This window comes from Loxodonta africana, chromosome 18 (assembly GCF_030014295.1).
Source record: "Loxodonta africana isolate mLoxAfr1 chromosome 18, mLoxAfr1.hap2, whole genome shotgun sequence".
NCBI lineage: Eukaryota > Metazoa > Chordata > Mammalia > Proboscidea > Elephantidae > Loxodonta > Loxodonta africana.
In genome coordinates this window covers 67,103,039-67,123,533 of record NC_087359.1, presented here as the reverse complement: position 1 = coordinate 67,123,533, position 20,495 = coordinate 67,103,039, and the positions used below count along the sequence as shown (strand labels likewise).

Below are 20,495 nucleotides of genomic sequence, written 5' to 3'. Positions count from 1 at the left end.
GGCTTGTTTCCTCAAGTTATCTCCCCTTTCTGTGCCTCAGCTTATTCACCTCTAAAATGGAATAATGACAGTATCCCACTCACACGGATATGAAGATTAAATAAGTTAATACATGGAAAGCACTGGGAGCAATGCCTGGGACATAGTATGTGCTCAGTAAATGTTAGCTTTTATTATCATTTATTTTTGCCTGAGGGGGGTGGTGGCGAATAAGCTGCTATGCTCATTTCAAAACTATTCTCAGTGGTTTCTGTAACTCACATTGTACTTTGCCTGTGGAAAAAAAGGAGATGTAAATTATTTCAAATAGGCATACATATACTTCAAAATATCGAGTTTATTTAAAAAAAAAAACAAATCGGCACAGTAAAAACTGCCACACAAAATTACAATCAATGACAAGCGCTCCTATCAAGTACACATATTTAATTAACTCCCCCAATTAAAGACCTTTAATTTCCCTTGAAGCCTTTTTAATTCTGAGGTTATATAAAATTAAGCAGAAAAATATTAACATTACGCAAAAATCAATTTTGCACAAATGACTGTGATCAAGCAGCTTAAATTATCACCTGAAATGCGTGTACTTCAGAGAAAAATCCCAGATGACAACACTAGAAGTGTTATACAAAGATTCACATTACTCCACGGGGCATGTCTCACGTCACTCGTTCGCCACCTTTCTTTCATCAAGCCTGAGGCAAAAGAATCGAGTGGAATTTTTTCCAGGCACTGGCCTTATTTTTATGCACATTCTTTTTCTGAATTCAGAGTTTCTAAAAATGCAGAGGCTTATCTCTTGGTAAAATATGAATATAAGATGTTCAAGGACCAAGCTATTATGGTTCTTAAGTTTCTTCCTTTCTCTGGGGAGACCCAGAGGTCATCACAACATCCTGATCTGTTCTCTTCTCCCACACAAGGTGGATTCTGTAGTATGGCAACACAAAAGCAGACACTTGAGACCTCATCAGAGATGAGGCACAGGAGGCCTGGTGGTCCTCTTCTGATGTCCTCAGACTTCCTCTGAATTCAGGAAAAGTTCTGTGTATCAGGATATGTTAACCCACAGCAGGAGAAGACTTGGGGAACTAAAAAATGTGAAAAACCACCCAGGAACTGAATATTAAAGAAATGTGTGTTTACTATTGCATACCGGTAACTAGTGGATTCCTCTTTTCAGGGAGCTGTAATGGACCAGGGGCTTGGCAGTTTAGCCAAACTCTGTGCCCTACACGGGAGTCTGTAACCTAGCAGATGGAGACAGCTGTCCTGACAGGCAACTGCCAAAGACAGAAACATGAGCTCGGCAAGAAGACCAGGCAGTAACTGTACTTTTGTTGGCACCCGCGGGTTCAACAGCAACGTGAATCATCGTGTAAACACACTTTTACTTTAGGTTAGATGCTTATCTGCTACTTTCCAAAGAATTCTGATAACCAAACTGAGCCAGAGGAATGAACATAATATTTCAATAGGAAAATTACACATTCAAAAAATGTTACATTGTCATAATCAATTCACAACGTTTCCTGGGCACTGATAAATATAACACATTCAGTCATGAACTACCAGAACCATTGCTATGACAACTGGAAAATGCAGAGTGAGGATGCCATCACTGGCGCTTCCTTCCCTTCAGTGGGCAGCGCCTTCTGGGCCTGGACTGGCAGCTGAGGAGAAAGATTTCCTGTGGGGTAAAACGGGGTGGTGCCGCCCTTCTCCAGTGTGACATGAGGGCCCCGCCTCGGAGGGCCTTTAAGCAGCAGCCTCTAAGAATTCGGAGGTGAACACGGCTTCTGCATAATCTTCACACACATCCTGAAGTTCAGCAGCCACGGCCCCCAGAGCTTCATCTACCAGCTCATCTGAAAAGCTGGAAGACAAACAACACAGCTAAAGGGACGCACAGCCGAGTGTGGGAGCCACTCCTGTGCTCGGCTGGGGAACTTAACAAGCCAATTCTACAAAATTTAAATGGAAATTCAAAAGGCCAAAGACAGCCAAGATACTTTTGAAGGAGAAAAACAAGGTGGGAGGACTCGCTTGACTAGATGTTAGGTTCCGGTGCTCAGATCCCCAAGTTGTGCCAGAGGGAAGAGGCTGTAACACCCAGGGTGGTCCTCACCCCCAAGACACTGGAAAGCAGAGGGGAAGTGAAACTAGCTGCAACCCCTGTCCAGATCCACTCCTGACTGTTGTTCGCTGCCTGAGAGAGCAAGGGTGTGTGCACTCTCTGTGGGGGTGAGGGGTGGTACTCCAAATCTGCACTTTCTCACCACACATACACACACACAACTTTTTTTCCTCCTGAACAGCTTGAAAATGAATTATAGACTTGACATCCCTTAAATACCTCAGCGTGTATTTCCTAAAACCCAGGACATTCTCTTCTGCAGTCATCGTCCAATTATAAAACTCATAAAAGATAATACTATTATCTAATCTTACCCACAGACCTTATTCAAATTTTGTCAACCGTCCAAATAATGTCTTTTTCGGCAAAACTTTTCCTAATCCAGGACTCCATGCTATATTTAGTTCTAACGTCTCCTTAGTCTACTTTAATTGGCAATAATTTTTTAGTCATTCTTTGTTTTTTATGATCCCAACATTCTTTTGAAGTGCCCAGGCCTAGCATTTATTTTGATGCTGGGGCCGCTCCCGATCTGGCCAGTAAGGGGCGCTTTCAAAGCGGCTCCTGTGTCCTGTTGCCAGGGCCACACCGTTTAACGCTTCCTTCCTGGACGCCATGGTGTCCCAGGCTCCTCTGACATCTTCCCAGCCCCAGTGCTGGTATCAGCTGTTTCTCCAAGGAGCCCTGGCACTTTTTATGGAGAACAGTATTTAAAAACCGGACCTGGGTACTAGCTGTGCCCACTGCTACTGGTGCCACTGCTCCTGGGCCCTCTCAGCAGACGAACTAAGAAACACACACACATACATCTACATCAAAACCTGTAAATTCATACAGATACCTCCAACTATAGCTCAATAGAGGACTCATTCTAGCCATCTCCTGGAAACCTGGCTCTCATGATTCACAATATATTTACTTATTTGATCAATCCTAAAATAAAGTAGCTTTAGAATTGCTAACCCATACCACAGTGAAAAAGACACCTAGTAACTAGACTTCCATATGTGCTTAGAGCTCTTGTTGTCTTTAGTCAGAGAGCATACAGTCAAAACACTGAGTTCAAAGTTACTTAGGCAGGTTCTTACCATGCCTCCCCGCTTCAGTATGATTATGTTAGTTATTCCAAATAAGGTTAGGTTCATGTTTCTGTTTGTATGCCAATTTAGGGTTTCCCCCATCCTTACTGATTCGATGGGGTGGACAGAAACATTAACATGGTTGCAAAAGTCAGAAGTATACAAAAAAAGTATATGCAGAAAAGTGTCAGCTCCCCGCTCCTCCCCCATCGTCACCCCAGCTAGTTTTGGGTGTGTTTTTGCTAATCCGACAATCTTTTGTCAGATCTTTAAATGGCATGTATAGCGCTTTTTCATGGAATGTAATTCTGATATATTGGGTTTAATTCTATGACATTACTAAATATTTTCTACTTGTCTACTCTCTCTTCTTTCTTGCCTTCTTCTGGATTTTGTATTTTTTTTATTATTCCAGTCCTTCCTATTAACTTGGACTTATACACTTTTACTATTCTTTCAGTGCCAACTCTAGATTACAAGAAGCATCCTTGACTTAAAGTCTAACATTCATGGACAGTCTTACCATCATCCCAGACAATGCAGTTCCTGACTTACATGCCAGTGCTATCACGTGTTTTAATTTGTATACATATACATACACACACATCCCCAGAAGACATCAGTAGTATTGTTTCGTGTAGTCAATATTCATTTACCTACACATTTGCTTTTTTTTTTTTCCTTCATGCCTCCCTATATTTCTGACTTTCCATCCGTGACCATTTTCTTTCTGCCTGAAGAATACCTTTTTACTATTTCCTGTAGTGAAGATTCACTGGCAATATATTTCCTCTTCTTTGCTTGTTTGGAATGTCTCACCTTCCTTCTTAATATATACTTTCACTAAGTTTAGCAGTCCAGATTGGTAATTCTTTTCTTTCAGCACGACATTTCTTTATGCCAGGACCTCCAGCTTCCACGGCCTCTGTTCCTCCTTTTCTCCTCCTTCAGTTAATTTTAAGATTTTTCTGTCTTTGATTTTTCAACAGAGCCTTTGTCATCTTCTCATCATTGAGATGCTCAAATTCATCTTTATGGTGTGCCCTGTACTGTCCACTCACTCACACACAGTGGCCACTCTTGGGCTCTTTTTATCTAGAGACTAACAGCCTTCTGAGAAATCTTCCTACAGTATTTCTGTGGCAATTTCTCATCCCCCCATTTCTCTAGTCTCACATTCTGGAACTCCTATTATTCAGATGTTGAATCTTCTACAACGATCCTCTAATTATAAATATTTTCTCCTTTATTACCTCTTTGTTTTGTTCTACTCTGAGAGATTTGACTTTTTTCTTGAATCCTTCTAGTGAATTCATTTCCGCTGTCACATTTTTAATTTCTAAGAACATTTTTTTGTTCTTTCAAAGTTTTTAAAATAGCATCTTTTTCTAATTTCATGGTGTAATAGCTTCACTTAATTCTCTAAGAAATTAATTTAAAAATTTATTCTTTATTTTTATGTTTTACTCGACTGCCTGCATTGTCTCTGCTTCCTCAGAGTTCTTTTTATCTGTTATAATAGCCTGTCTGATCTTTCATGGTTTTCATCAAATGTCTGGTCATTTAGCTGTCTGCTCATACTAAAGAATAAGAATTTCCACCAAGCCTCCTATTTTCAGGCTCACCCATGCCTTCACAAACATCTGGTGCTTCTAAGTCCTGAGTCTTATCAGGAGTTCTTCTGCACAGATAAACCTGACTCTTGGCTTCAGTCCCATTAGGCACTTGGCTTTCTCTGGTCTGCTAAGTCATATGTCATTTGTCTAACTGCTTTATGGCTTCCAAAATTGTATTAACGTGTCTTGTTTACTGTCATTTATGATTTCATGCTTTTCATTTATTCTTTTAGTGACGTATAGTGGGACTGGGACAGGGAGAAGAGAGTGGAGATAAATAAACATGTCCAAACTGTCATTTCCAACCAAATGTCTCTTTGTTTTTGAAACCAGGAAATCATTAAGAGCTTGCTTTTATCAAAAGCACTTTCACCTTAAGCCTTTCCTTTCACAATCATTCTTTTACTTGCATCCGGTTTATAGCATCTCCTCCCACCATTTACTGGAAGGGTGCTTTCTTTTCCTTCAGGTGTAAGGAAGAATTAAGACATTTAAAAAAAGAAAAGACTTAGCTAGCTTCTCCTTCACGTAAAAGACTATTTAGATGCAGTCAACTGTCATTTGGATACTTTTTCAAGACCTGAGGGATACAATTCTCATCTTTGCAACATTCAAGTAAGAAGCAAAAATAGGAGAAGTTAAAAACACAGCCAGAATATTGAGATGCACTGTCACTTAGGGACAAACCCAGGCATATTTTAATAGCTTTACCTTCTAGATTTTAATCTAATACTCTTCATAGGCTGAGGGAGGTTTTCCCTATGTCTACGAACCAACTAAGAACAAAATGTATCATTGAATCAAGTGGTAAACACATATCAGGAAAAGTCTATCTTCCTTGGCTTGCTTCTGGATTTCCCAATAAGCTAACTCACCTCACCAACCCAAACAGGTCATGGGAAAAGGAGGCGAGCATGCTACAGGACAGCGTTAGTGCACAGGAGCAGGTCCGGTTCATCTGCTCTCTCCCCCCAGAGAGTCCCTCCAAGCACACGTGAAGATAAACGTGCGTCTCGGCCATCTCGTGCTTTGAAGGGTGCTGTATGTTACAGGGAAGCCCCAGAGCTTCTGGTTAAAGGTGAGGGATTGAACACAAGTGATTATCTCTGCTCCTGCCCAAGCCCCCACTGAAATAAGTGAAATAAACAAATGTACAAACCTATAGGGTGGGAAAAAAAAGTCAAAAGTAGACGTGTTATGTCCGAAGTACTGAGCAGAGACCCAGAATCGTAACTGATTCAGCAGCACAGAGGACGTACAGAGGGAGCAGAAACCTAAGAGCCCGGAGAAGCTGATGCCAAGGGAAAGCAAGCTCATTTGTCCCCCAAAACATGAGCAAGGCTCAGGAAACGGGGCTCCTGGGAATCACGAAGGGTGAGTGAGGTGTGGGGTACAAAATGAGGAAAATGATTGAAAATCTGCAGAATGAGCAGTTAGACTGATAAGTCTCCACCCCACTCCTCGCAGCCTAGTGACAATCCCTCCTTTACCCTCACACGAGAAGGAATATTCTTCAGAAAAAATAAACCGGTAATTTTAAACTTGGGCAAATTATCAATCAAATACAAAGGTAGAATAAAGACACTTCCAAACATTAAGTCTTAAGAAAGTTTCCCCAATACACAAAGCAGAATATGTGCTGTCAAAACAAGAGCATAAAGCAAGAAAGAGGAAGACAAGTACGTTAGGAAATAAGGACTCCAGTCCAGGAGGGAAGCAATCGAAGCTCGGGAAGTCCCAGGATGCGAGCCTGCAGCAGATCTAGAGAGCTGAGGGCCACGCTGTGGGGAGGAAGGAGGGTCTCAGGAAAGAGATGGCAGTGGGAAGGAAACAGAGATGAACTGTTTTGATCATGAAGAGATTATACTGAGGCTGTTGAAGAGTACGGGGGAAAAGTTAATAAGTACATAAAAGAATAAGCAAATAAAAGAGAGACAATTATTAACCCTTGGAAAATTTCTAAAACTTAGCTCAGTGGAAAATATCTGTGTATTCGTAATAAACTCTGAATACTGCTTTCTCTAAAAACTGGAATATGACCATATTTGGAAGATGGAAGGGGGGAAAAGGAGGTGAATGGCATTGTGTGTGCAAGTATACGCCCAGGCATAAAGAAGTTAAATCCTGTGCTATAATAATAAAGAACTCAAAGTCCAATGTCTAAAATTTAAATTAAGATACGAGTGTAGAAATACAAAGGTAAATCATGAAGAAGTAGCTAAGAAAATTAACAGTGGTTGCCCCTGCGGAACAGGATCAGACATTTTGGAAAGAAACAGGAGGACAGAAACCCATGTTTTCAACTATTTGACCTTTTAAAAATCATCTGCATCTACTACTTTGATAAAAATCAATTTTAATGAGCTACTTTATTTCTCAGCAGATTAAAATATGCATAGGTAACAGGAATGCAAATATTTCAAAAGCACTTCCCTTGATCCTGAGCTCACTAAGTAATTCGATGATGTGTATTGACACTGAAAACGGTAGTAACAACGTAGGTCTTTCAGGTGCTTTCATGTATATCCCTGTTCAACTTCCCCACAGCCCTGGAAGGTAAGTGCTCAGGGCAGGTGTTAGTAAACTCTTTTCTGGGATGAGAAAACCAGGGTTTAAAGAGAAGAAATGACTGGCGGCTTCAGTTTATACTTCCAGCTCCAACTCCTGTGTCCTCTGCCTCTCCCAGGGGTTCTTTTCCATTAAAGAAGGGCCATCAAAAATTTCTTCAACAGTGACACCCATCCAGCGCTTCCGCGACACCCATCCAGCGTTTCCGCGACACTCATCCAGCGTTTCCGTGACACCCGTAGGCATCTGAATTTGGGCCCTTTTTTAGAAGAATGGACATATATGCATATCTTTCAAGTTAGCATTTTGGACATCGTTTTGGACTCCATAAAGCTACTTTTCCCAGGGGAGGTGACCTGTAGTAGGAGATAGGTTAAAGAAAACACTGCAAAGCCAGAAAGCCTGCTGTTCATACATGCAAGCCCGTCCCAGCCATGAAGACTGCATGATCATGACTGCTTCCTGCCGTCAGTATTGTGAGTTCCAGACAGGACACGGCCCTTGCTAACAGCAACAAGAAATCCACCCTGACTTGACTCCTGAGCCTGTCAAAGGGTTCCTGAGAAGGGTAGGCTGCAGTGGGCTCCTTCAGGTGTTGTCACCCATGTCATTTTATAGTCTCCTGTATCTGAAAAGAGGCAGTCAGCAGAGAAAGCCTATCCACTAGCCTGAAAGCAAATACTTGAATCCCAGGGCCCTAAAGCATGACATGAGAGTCCCTGGGAGGCACAAACAGTTAAGTGCTGGGCTATGAACCGAGAGGTTAGCAGTTTGAACCCAACCAGAGGCGCCTCTGAAGAAAGACCTGTTAATCTACTTCCAAAAAAATCAGCCATTGAAAACCCTGTGGAACAGAGTTCTATTCTGACACACACGTGGTCACCATGAGTCTGACTTGATTCGATGGCAACTGGTGCTGGTATTTTTAAACCATGACATGAGACCTTGGCTAGTGCTTTCTCCAGTTTCCTTGTTAAGTATAATATTTGGTACTTGGCTCCTGAACAGATAAACAGAGGCACATAATATTTTCCTGACCTTTCGGCTATCAGCCATGGGTTGAAGGAGCCGACGGCCTCATGAGAAACCATCCGGAGGTACTGCTCAAAACGACTGCAGTAGTCACCAATGCTGTGCAGCATAGCCGGGGGGATGGACAGGAGGGCTCTGCCCTCTTTCTGCAGAGCAGCTTCCGGAAGGGAGAGAAGGGGAGCCTCTCTTTTCTTCAATCTCTCTTCTGTTTCCACACTTTCATCCAGGGAACTGAGAACAAATAAAAATGATGAAAGTATTCAAAATAAACTGTGGGCAAAGGCAATCTGTCCATTCACCCTGAACAAAACTCAGTATCCCCCCACCACTTAACACTTCCCTTCTTCTCTGGACTAACCCTCAACATGGTACGAATCACTGTCCTCTAGACAAAGAGCTCTGAAAGCCACGTTTGCAGTTACTATCTGCACAACCCACAAGTACCAATGCAATGCTTTCAATGGCAAATACCAACAAAATGTTACTGAATACTGAAAGGCTTCTTAAGATGCAGTATATTCACTGCCCATCTTATAAATATGCTATTTTACCAAGCTAGCTAATATATCTGGAGTTTGGTAAGATCTTGCTCAAAAGATTTTCTGTCTTGTGGGAATTGAAGGAATTCAAAATTCAAAGGCAGCCAACTACAAAAAAATCAGTCTAGTTCCCACTTACTTGCCATTCCAAGGCCTCTCTAACACAATGTTCACATCTGGGTCTTTGTGAGCCACTGTCTTTGTGATCCTGATTGGATGAGGAGGCAGCGGCCCTTCACGGACTGCTGGGACTTTTTGGTCTAGAAAAGGAGAGGCATAACGTGACTGCGTATAAAGAGACGTCCAATGCACATATTAACTAGGGTTGTCCTGGTGGCCAATAACCCCAGAGTGAGTTAGTATGCATCTCTCTTAGGCATAATGAGTTAAGCTAGCAGTTCAATGGCAAAACAGGCTCTTGTTTTAAATAAAATGGTGAAGTAAAAAGTTATAAGTAAATAAACCAATGAAGAATTAGTCTTAGGAGATAACTGAACTCCTCTCAGAAGCCTCTGCACGCTGTGGAGCTCCTGGAAGAGGTCTGTGCAAAGTCCCAGGCTACGCTGCTTCCATTAGGGCCAGGTGCCATTCAAGGAGTCTTAAGCAGTTGAGTTTGTTTTTTTGTTTTTTTTTTTGGTAGCATTTTTTATATATAATTTTATTTTGTGGTTGAGAATATACACAGCAAAACATACACCAATTCAACATTTTCTACATGTACCATTTAGTGATATTGATTACATTTTTCGAGCCGTGCAACCATTCTCACCCTGCTTTTCTGAGCTGTTCCTCCCACATTAACATAAACTCACTCCCTCCTAAGGTTCCTATCTAATCTTTTGAGTTGCTATTGTCAATTTGATCCCACACAGATAGTTCTTAAAAGAGCACAACACTCAAGGCAGACCTTTATTACTAGCTAAGCTAAACTATTGTTTGGTTTTAAGAAGACCTCAGGGGATATTTTTGGTTTAAGGTTTAAAGACTATCTCAGGGCAATAGTTTCAAGGCCCATCCAACCTTCATGGCTCCAGAAGTCTGATTCCATAAGAGTTTTAGATTCTGTTCTGTATTTTCCCCCTTTTGATCAGGATTCTTCTATGGAATCTTTGATCAAAGTGTTCAGTGGTGGTAGCCAGGCACCATCCAGTTTTTCAGGTATCATGGCAAAAGAGGCATTGTTCAATGAGCCACAAATTCCATACCTCCCCATATTCCTGACTCTCCTTCTTCCTCTATTGTTCCAGGCAAACAGAGACCAATTGTTGTGCCTTGGATGGCTGCTTGGAAGATTTTAAGACCCCAAGCACTATGCATCAAACTAGGAGGTAGAACAGAGGTACTGTGAGTTTGTTTTTTAAGCTTTAAATGGTTTGCTTACTAAAGAAGGAATCAAGACCACCCACACCAGAACACTGAATTAGCTGATTTAATTTGTCTCTGGGCATTGCTGGAAAAGTCTGCAGGATGATAGGCAAAACATTAATTCAGGAACTATCCCTTGCAGGCTTCACAGCTCTTTCGAGCTTCAGGTTATTTATAATTTAAAATTTATTTCAAGTGTAGGAAGAAAATGGGTCCTCTTAGGTAAAGAGCATCTAAAAGTCAAACAACTTTCCCTCTCATTTACATGCTTATGATTTCTTTCCGTCCAACAGGGATTGTGTAAAAAACCAGTTTTTGTAAAAATATTAGAGAGAATACAATCAATTTTCAATTATTCAAAGAAGGAGAGAATCAGAGATGTAGATTGGAAACGGCAAAGACTAAAAAATCACTTTACATTTGGTTTTATGATGCAAGTGAAAATACAATCAGAAAAACCAGGATTCTTACTAGGATTTCATGATTCTGGAGTTATATACACCCAAAAACTCATTTCTGTTCTTAGTGTTCTAAAGAGCTCCTTTGAAATGCACAGCTAGGCTCTAAGTGTGGCTACAGATAGTGACTAATAATTTAAATTGTCCTTGAAAAAAAAGAACACTGAGTCCTCTGGGAGCCTGTCTTCTTGGGTGATAGAACCTAACTTTGTGGCCAATGGCCAAGCCATTGTTAAACTCATTCCTCTTCAGCTTTTCTATAAAAAGAATACACACCAGGAAGATGCTAAAATGCCCACTGGTTCACTCCACAAGGATCAGAAGAGCCCACCCAGAGTCAGGTTTGTGCTAGGCACAGCGGGGAGACACAGAACTGAATATGACAACTTCTCTGGCCTCAGAGAACCTGTGGCTTAGCGAGAGAGATGAGGCACCTTCACAAACAACTCTAACACACAGGAGAACATTCCAGAAAGTGCTATGGAAGTTCACAAGCAAGAAGGGGAGGAAAGGAGAAGTTCCAGGAAAAGCACCACACAAGTAGGATCAATCGAGGTGGGCCTTGAGGAATGGTTTGATTTTTAAGTGAAGATAAAAATGGGTACTGGAGTGAGAACAATAAGAGCTAAAAACAGCGCTACAAAATTACAGACAACATAAAAGGAACAAGTTAGTATTTCGGTTTAGATGGCTCATCTTTCTGTCAAAATTTGATAATGAAGAATGCTTTTTCTAGAAGATAATACCCCAGACTCATATTTTAAAATAATTATCTGTGACGTATGCCACTATCATAAACCTTCTATACCCACAGGTTCCCTTCCCTCTCTTTGTAACTGTAGTATTCACAGTCCTTAAATTCCTTTAGAGGTGATGTTTAACCACATTTTATCCTCCTCCTCTCATTCAGTAAGGAAGTACCTGATAAGCATGAGTCAAATCTAATCTGCGTTAACACTTCCCAGCCAAAATCGTGGCAGTAGCCTAGCAACTGCAGCCAAATGCATATGTATGGTTTTTTTTAAATGGGGAGAGAAAAAGAACAGTCTTTTCAACACAGTGGTGCTGGAACAAATGGATACCCGCTAGGAAAAAAAAAGAAAAACAGGCCTCAATCCCCTACCTTAAACCACAGGCAAACAGTCATTCAATACAGATCACAGACCTAAACATAAAAGCTAAAGCCATAAAGCCTCTAGAAGAAAACAGGAGAATCTCTTCTCAACCTGGGGACAGGCAAAGTTTTCTTAGATCACAGGAAGCAAAAACCACAAAAGAAAAACTGGTAAGTTAGACTTTATAAAATGCTCATAATAAGACACCTCTGAGAAAATAAATAGGTGGGCCACACAGAAGGGGGAAAGATTTGCAAAACACATCTGAGTAGATTAACCGCTGCCCGGCTGCAGGGTGGGGAAACGGGGAGTGACTGTGAACAGATACACAGTTTCTTTTTGGGGTGATGAACATTTTCTGAGGTGATGGTATGTTCTGTATCTTGACAAAGGTGTATCCACTTGTCAAAACCCATCAAATGCTGCAGTTAAGATCTGTGCATTTTATTATGTAAATTTTATCTCCAAAGAAAAAGAACCACATGTAAGTATTAAACCCTAGCTCCCGATAACGCATGTGGAAGTGTTTAGGAGTAAAGTGTACTGATGTTTGCAACTTACTCTGAAATGCAGTCACAAGGTGCATTGGTGGGTGGACAGAGATGGAAACATGATCAAGCAAATAGGGCAAAATGTTAACTGCAGAATCTAGAAGGTGGGTATACGGGTGTTCACTGTACAATCTTCTCAACCTTTCTGTACGTGTGAAATTTTTCATAATAAAATTTGGGAGGGAGGAAAGTAGAGAAACATTCACCTTTTTTTTCTTCCTGCATCCAAAATTGAGGATCAGCATATACAAATTTATTGTATCTCTGGCGAACTATCTCCTGGTATTTCTTTAAAAAAAAAAAAAAAGAGTTTAATTTACGAGAGAAAAATGAGTTTCATTACAAACCAGAACTAGTACAGATTTAAGAGTTTAGCAGAATACAGGCAGCCCTGGGACTACGAATGAGTAATGTTCCTAAGTCTGTCTTTCAAGTTGAATTTGTACCTAAGTTCGAACAGTCAGGCAGGGTTCCTATCTTACATCAGTTAGCCAAATGTTTGTCTCAGCACGTGGTATAGTAAGCATACAGTGCACCTTTCCTCTGCATAAAAACCATTAAACGCTTCCAGATAGCTAAAACTTCTTTAACATAGTGAGATGGTAATAACAATAATAATGTTTTGATGCGCGTCCCAAAGTAGCACCCTTTTGTTATTACGAACCACTGTATGTACCTTGAATTTTTAATACAACGGGTTTTCTGGGGGTTGGTTCGTAACTACAGGTTGTATGTAAGTTGGACACTTGTAACCTGGGACGGCGCGTATTTTAATACAGACACATGTCCTGTTCTAGTAATGATACAGAAACAGGTATCTGCCATGTGAGGAAGTGATTAATTCATGAAATGGAGTCTTAAACAAAGCAATTAATATCGCTATAATCTAGACTGGCACTGTCCACTAGAACTTTCTACAATGATAGAAATGTTCTATATCTTTCCTGTCCAATATGTTGTTGTTGTTGTTGTTAGTTGCTGTCAAGGCAGCTCCAACTCACGGCGACTCCATGTATAACATAAACAAAAGGTTGCCCAGTCCTGCACCATCCTCACCATCATTGGTGTGTTTGAGTCCATTGTTGCAGCCACTGTGTACTGCCTTCCAACCTAGGGAGTTCATTTTCCAGCACTATACTAGACAATATTCTGTTGTGATCCACAGGCTAATTTTTGAAGTAGACTGCCAGGCCTTTCTTCCCAGTCTGTCTTAGTCTGGAAGACCCACTGAAACCTATCTACCATGGGAGACACTGCTGGTATTTGAAATAGTGGTAGCATAGCTTCCAGCATCACAGCAACACACAAGGCATGACAGTACGACCAACTGGCAGATGGGTGATGGGTCCATGTAGTAACAACTAACTACTGACCACTAGAAATGTGGATAGTGTAACTGAGGAACTAAATTTTTACCTTTATTTAACCAATTAATATTTGAATAGCCGCAGGTGACTGGTGGCTGCTGTTGGGACAGTACAGGTCTAGGCAACCATCCCCAAGAAAGGGCAATCAGTTATAAGACTGGGATAAACTGCACAGCTTTTAGTTTTCAAAAACCAACAAAAAATCATCTTCCTTAGGTTTCTATTTAGCTGCAGGGCTGAAATAAACTTCAATCATGGTGTAGTTAAAAAGAAAATGCTGAACTGGGAGTCCGGAGACCTGGATTCTCAATTTAACTCTGCCAGGAATTTTTTCGGGATCACTTGCTCCCTTATTGTGTCTCAATTTCCTGCTATGAACCACCCAGGGGTTAGACTGGATGATATGTGAAGCCTAAAATTCAATGAGAAGCACTCTAATATCATAGATATTAAAGAAGGTAAAATTCTCTGTGACTTAAAAAAAAAATTGCACTCTAACAGGGTAGAAGAGGCAACTGAATGGCCCTTACAAGCTAACTTATGAAAACACCTATGATCCTTTTTGTGGGACCAGGCCCTGGTCCAGTGTTTTTTGGATTACATATCAATGGAAACGGGGATAATAACAACTAGTATTTAATGAGTTATGTGTCAGGTGGTATGAATACTTTATACCTCATTTTCTCCTTAAAAACAGTGACTTTACCAAGGTCAAGCATTGAGCTGGCAGTGGAGCTGGGTTTTAAAGCCAGGTCTGTGTGACTCTGAGGCACTGAGCCGCAGAAGCACAAGGAGAGGCCCCACGCAGCAGAAGCCAGCCCCAGCACAAGCCAGGGATGCCGCGCCAGGCCTTACTTCCATTTCTTCCATTCGGAGCATCATGGTCTCCAGTGTTGGAGCGTCCTTGCTGTCCTCCAAGATCTCAGGGTGAGTCACAGCCCAAAGCTTGTGAGTCGTATCGTCCAAAAAATCATCCGGCAGGCGAATGTTGCTGGATTCGGAATCAACAGCTGCAGTCTACAAAACAAGGGAGGGGGATGGTGCAGAGAAAAAAGAAGACTTTAAACATTACTGCTGATCGAAATAAACCAACCACATAGCGATCCAAGTGGCAGAACTTCTATGCTAAAACAAACCTCTCCTAAGTCAGTAAATATCAAAAGCAGTAACACGAGCACAGTTTCTACCGGTCATTTAAATGGTGACATGACTCACGTCACACCATTTCACGTTGTTACGTAGGCTTAAGCATCACCCAAGCAACAGTTTCCTCAGGGCAAAATGAGGACAGTAGGAATCCTAGCTGCTTTGAGAATCCACTGATTTCACATTATGTGAAAGTGCTTCCAAAATCAGCACTGTCCACGTCAAATCATCATCATTATTACAGGTTTTGCCGGTTGGTAAAACAAGTACCTTCCTTTTGCAGGACTCGGGGGAATGCTCAATACGTGACGTGCCACGTACTCCAGGGTATCTATCTATTCTTTTCTGGCTCAATGCTTTTGTAAAAACTTCTTTTCATGACATCGCCAAGTTCATGATTCTTTATGCTTGCTTGAGACTGTCTACCTATAACCTGGGAAGGCTTTTCCAGCCTTTTTTCACCTTGTATCCTTTACAATCACAAGGCACCTTACAGTTTGCAAAACATTTTTACATGTATTTTTCTTGATTCTAATAAATATCTTAACCTGCTCTGAAAGGGGCTTTTGCAAAGAATGTCCGCTAGGGAAATGATCATATTAGGCTCTGGAATGAGACATTTCTGGGATTAAATCCTGGTTCTGCCCACTGATTAACCTGCAACCTTGGGCAAGTCTACTTAACCTCTCTGGGCCTTGATCTTCTCATCTGTAATATGGAAATAATAATCTTACTTTTAGAGTTGCAAGGATTACACGGGAGCCTGCATATTGGGACACTTAGCACGGTGTTTGGCATAAGAGACTCAATGAATGGTTACTACCATAGCAATTTCAAAGTTCTTTTAACAGTTCACAGACAGAAATATATTAATGGCCAATAAAGATATGAAAAAAATGCTTGGCCTTAGTCAAAGTTAAAGAAATCAAAAGCAGTTCAATACCCAATACAACTAAGTTGTCAAGAAACAACTTAGCCAATAATATAGACCTAGTTACCTGAGGGTGCTGTGTCTGTATATGCCTAATAGTTTCCACTGATACAGAATGGAATGCCAAGAATACTATGCGCCATTAAAAAAGAGTAAGGAAGGTCTGACGTGCTAACTGGAGCCCTGGTGGTGCAGTGATTAAGAGCTACAGCTGCTAACCAAAAGGTCGGCAGTTCGAATCCACCGGCCGCTCCTTGGAGACCCTACGGGGCGGTTCTACTCTGTCCTATAGGGTCACTTGAGTCGGAACCGACTCGACAGCAACAGGTTTAATGTGCTGATAGCAGTCCCTGGGTGGCACAAATGGTTAAGTGTTCAACTACAAGCCGAAAAGTTTGTGGTTCAAACCCACCCAGAGATGCCTTAGTAGAACAGTCTTGGTGACCTGCTTCCAAAAGGTCACAGCCTTGAAAACCCTATGGAGTGGTTGTATTCTGCACATGTGGGTTGTTAGGAGTCAGAACTGACTCGACAGCAACTGACAACAACAATGTGAGAATACGGAAAGATCACGAAAATGTATTATAAACACAAATGTAGGGTACCCTAACCACAGCTATGGTATCCACTTGGGGGGAGATTTAGCTTTTCATATTATACTTTTTTGAAATTTCTGGCCACGTGCATATATAACTTTTAATTTTAAGAAACGCACACATTTTGGAAAATATACTTCACATGCAGGTTTACTTGTAACAGCAGCAGCAGCAAAGAAACATGTTACGATGGTACCCCTGCAAGAGCTTTTTCCTGATTTCGGATTATCTTGTCCATCAAAGGTACTGAGAGTTGTATCTTACTTGTCAAGCGAAGCCAATGTCTTCTCCATTTTACAGATGAGAAATCCAAGAATTTGTGTTCCAGTTCCCACAGCACTTTTGTTGTTATAGTAAAACAACAACTTCATCAGAAGCCAACTTCTATAAGGGTTTTTTTTTTTTCCCTAAAACATACCCAGTTGTCTATAAATATTGACTTTTCATGGTGCTGCCTAGGAAATCCTTTGCAATGATTCCCACATTTAAGCAATAGCCCAGAATTCTAAAATACTTGATAGTTACTTTTAAATATGTTAAAGACTGTTTAATACCTATAGAGTAATTCTTACATAAAAAGCTGATCACACCTAATAATATTCAAAAACATCTACTTCAATCACTTCATTTTTGTCTGATACTAACACGTAGTACAAACTGTCTCCCCAGGTTAGATGCTGGTCTTGTTATTTTCCTGGGGGAAAACAGTAACATTTTTTGTGCTACGCTGCACACAACACCAAGCCACAGTACGACTGAGTCTGTAAGGGCCAAATGCAGGCTTTCAGCTTCCCAGTCTTAGGAGCCTCACCTCACGAGTCTGTCACAAATACCCGTACGATAAAATCACAACTGCAAAGATTATAAAAACACGCTGCAGCTAACAACAACAAAAAACCCGTTGCCACTGGAGTTGATTCCAACTCACAGTGACCCTACAGGACAGAGTAGAACTGCCCCAGAGGGTTTCCAAGGAGTACCTGGTGGATTTGAATCGGCAACCTTTCGGTCAGTAGCCATGGTGCTTATCCACTGTGCCACCAGAGCTCCATGGCAGCTAAAGTATTGCTTAATAATTAGAATAAGGATAAATTCCTGAAATCTACTTTCTTCCTCTTCCTAAGGCCACTGGGCTGGTGGGGTTTTGTTCCAACTTCCTCCTAACTCTGAAATTTTTGTAGTTGCTCTGCCCTAAGACTTTTGAGCAAGTAAAGCAATTAACATCTTTCTAACCTCAAAGATCCAATGGCTCAAGGTGCACTTTCTACTCCCCAGCCCTAAGCCTACGAAGGGTAGGAACATGTCCACGAGTACTGAAAACAAGCCCTCCAGAGGAAGAGAGCAAGGATGGACAACAACTATGTATGTTGTTATTTACAGCCACCCACAAAAACCTGCGGCTTGAGATTTCTGTGAGCTGTCTGCCAGGCTGGTCTAAGTCATAACACTAACTATACACTGTAAGAAGGCCAAATATGAAAAACCATTTCCACCCTTCTTGAGTAGGAAACTCTAGTGTTTGCAAGGTAATCTGCATATCATCTTCCTCACGACGGAAGACATGAGCGTGTAATAATACCAGCGTCGGCCCAGAGTACCAACACCACAGAGCACATACCTCCTCCGTAGGCTGGGATGCCGCTGTGTTGACTGATGGACGATCCTTCAAACGACTATTTGCATGCAGAGAGGAATTGACTCTCTGTTAAGACAGACAAATACATTAATGGGTTGTAAAAACTAACAACCCATATGAGTTCAAATGAATTCTGTTGCCAGAATAACTTCAGTGTGGAACTATTCATCAGCATTGGCTACATTAGGCTTTTTGCAGCAATTCAGAGCACTCTGTCTTCATGAAAACAAATGCCATGTGTTGATCTTGGCTTTCTGCCCTTTTCTTTGTAAACGTTGTCAGAATAGCTCCTGCTTTCACAGAAGTCACTCAACTTCCCTGTTCCCGTTTCCTCACTGATAAAAATGAGGCGGTCGTCTTTGCTCATATCTCTGCAGGCCCTCCCAGCTCTATACTGCTGAGGTTTCCATGGACTCAGATAGTAATTTAGCAGCTCTTAAACTAGAAACACAGAAGTTCAGTGGCCTGTACAGGGACCTGAAACATCACTGTTTCCATTTGAGACTATAATAGTCCTCTGAGGCCCCCATCTATTCACACCAACAAGACTGTTTCTATTTACAGGGTCTGGCCATAGAATGCAGCTTCCTGCTTATAGGAGGATGGCACACTCTGCTGGAGATGCCACATGTAATCCTGTCTTCACAAACTACTGGCTTGTGCACAGAAGCTGCCCCAACACGTCTCTCCTCTGGAAAAATGGAGCCAATCATTCCAAACCACTGAGGTGGAACAGCACAGCATCAGGACGGATGTAGTTAACTGAACACTAACATCACCAATCCATCTATTCGATTAGGAATGAAAACTGCAATCTAAACTCTCTGCCCAAACTAAAACCTCACCTTTCTCCACGGCAGGACTTTCTCTCTCCTCCTCTTATCTCTATCCTTTACTCACAATGGAGGACATGCCAACAGTATGTGGTTGTTTAGGGCTGTCCAAAAGGGGCCCCAGCAGCACCCCACCCACACTCTGCACCCCAGATCAGCACTGTAGCCTCCAGCCGGCAAACAGAGACACTCAGACCGACAAGGGGTCAGAATAACTTCTGTACAATCCTTTTTATTCTAGAACTCCCCGAAGGCAAGCAAACAAGATGATCTCAATTACCTGGGCCTTGGCCAGGAGAGGCTTCAGACGCTCCAGCACTGCCTGCTCCACCTTGTCCGCTAGCTGGGTAGCAGAGACACTATTTAGAAATAAAACTGAAAATTAAAACCAGAACCAAGAAAATCTCTTCTGCCGCATATTTATTTACCACTCCAGGCAAGGAGAAATCAAATGATCACACAAACCACATGCTTTTCCAACTTTACTGATGACACACATGATCTGGGAATCCTGCTAAAATGCAGATTCCGATTCAGCTGGGCTGGGTGAGGTCTGAGATTCTGCACCTCTAACATGCTCCCAGGTGATGCGATCCTATTGCTCCTGGACCATACTTCCAGTACAAGGGCTTAGATAACATCTGAAGAAGTATGTTCGGTTCTGGTTACACTTTAAAACAATGATGGCCGCCTTTAAATAACTAAAAAGAGGACCTCTGGGTTAGGGAGATAGATCGAATGAATGAAACTAATTTTGATTTCTCCCCAAACTCCACTAAAACACTATTAGACATTTTGTTTTTTAGGCACAGACCCAGGACATGGAGAAAAAAAAAGCTGGTGCTGGAAAACAGAAGGAGAAAAAGGATAACTAACATAGGTGATCTGAGAGAGCTGAATTCCAGGCCAGTATCAAGAAAAACTATAAGGCTGCTATGAGTCAGGATCAACTCGACAGTATACAACAACAACCAAAAAAATTCAGAACCAACACCATATGTACTGCCAACCTAAGTAGGGCCAGGACTGGCAGTACCAGCTACCTCTAAACCTGGGGATACGCTGGGAAAGGGTGGCTTAAATATAGAAGGCAAGAGTCAAATGATGCTTGAGACATTAGGTTCCTAGATCCCTTTCCTTACACTTCATATAATTAGGCAACTGCCTCTCTCCAACTCTGAGAGAAGCTTATTCGCCGGAGAGGCCGAACAAAAGTCTCTTGCCTACGGGACACCAATCATAGTTGAGGGCTGTAGGTACACACTGAGAAGAAGGAATCGTGTACGCATGCTGAATGCTGAATGGTAAGCCTCACCAGTTCTAAACTCAGTTCTTGGAACACTGGCATCCAGGTCCTTACCCTCCAGGGCAGGAGACTAAAGACTTTTCTCTGGGCAATCTGACAAGCCCCAAAGGAAAGACCTAAAGACCTACATTAGGGTCCTTAAGAAATGGTTCAGCCAGATCACCCCAGAGTAAAGCTCAATGTCAATCATGCTTTCATCAGACAGTGCTGGAATAACCAG

At 41.7% G+C, this 20,495-nt stretch overlaps 1 protein-coding gene across 5 annotated transcripts in view; it reads right to left on the bottom strand.

Moving 5' to 3' along the window:
* Positions 1-319: 319 nt before the first annotated feature.
* Positions 320-20,495, bottom strand: part of KIAA0753 (KIAA0753 ortholog) — a 55,099-nt gene continuing 34,923 nt past the window's right edge. For 2 of the 5 annotated variants that reach the window (XM_064271623.1, XM_064271624.1), the window contains 6 exons: positions 19,250-19,328; positions 18,119-18,202; positions 14,683-14,844; positions 12,667-12,748; positions 9,111-9,231; positions 7,543-8,663 (listed from right to left, as the gene is read on the bottom strand). In XM_064271623.1, coding sequence (XP_064127693.1) covers positions 8,057-8,663; positions 9,111-9,231; positions 12,667-12,748; positions 14,683-14,844; positions 18,119-18,202; positions 19,250-19,328 — 1,135 coding nt within the window. In that variant the 3' untranslated portion in view covers positions 7,543-8,056. Of the gene's footprint in view, positions 1,877-3,879; positions 8,664-9,110; positions 9,232-12,666; positions 12,749-14,682; positions 14,845-18,118; positions 18,203-19,249; positions 19,329-20,495 lie in introns of those variants that run through there. The other 3 variants (XM_003416714.4, XM_023556329.2, XM_023556330.2) reach the window with 3 other exon arrangements.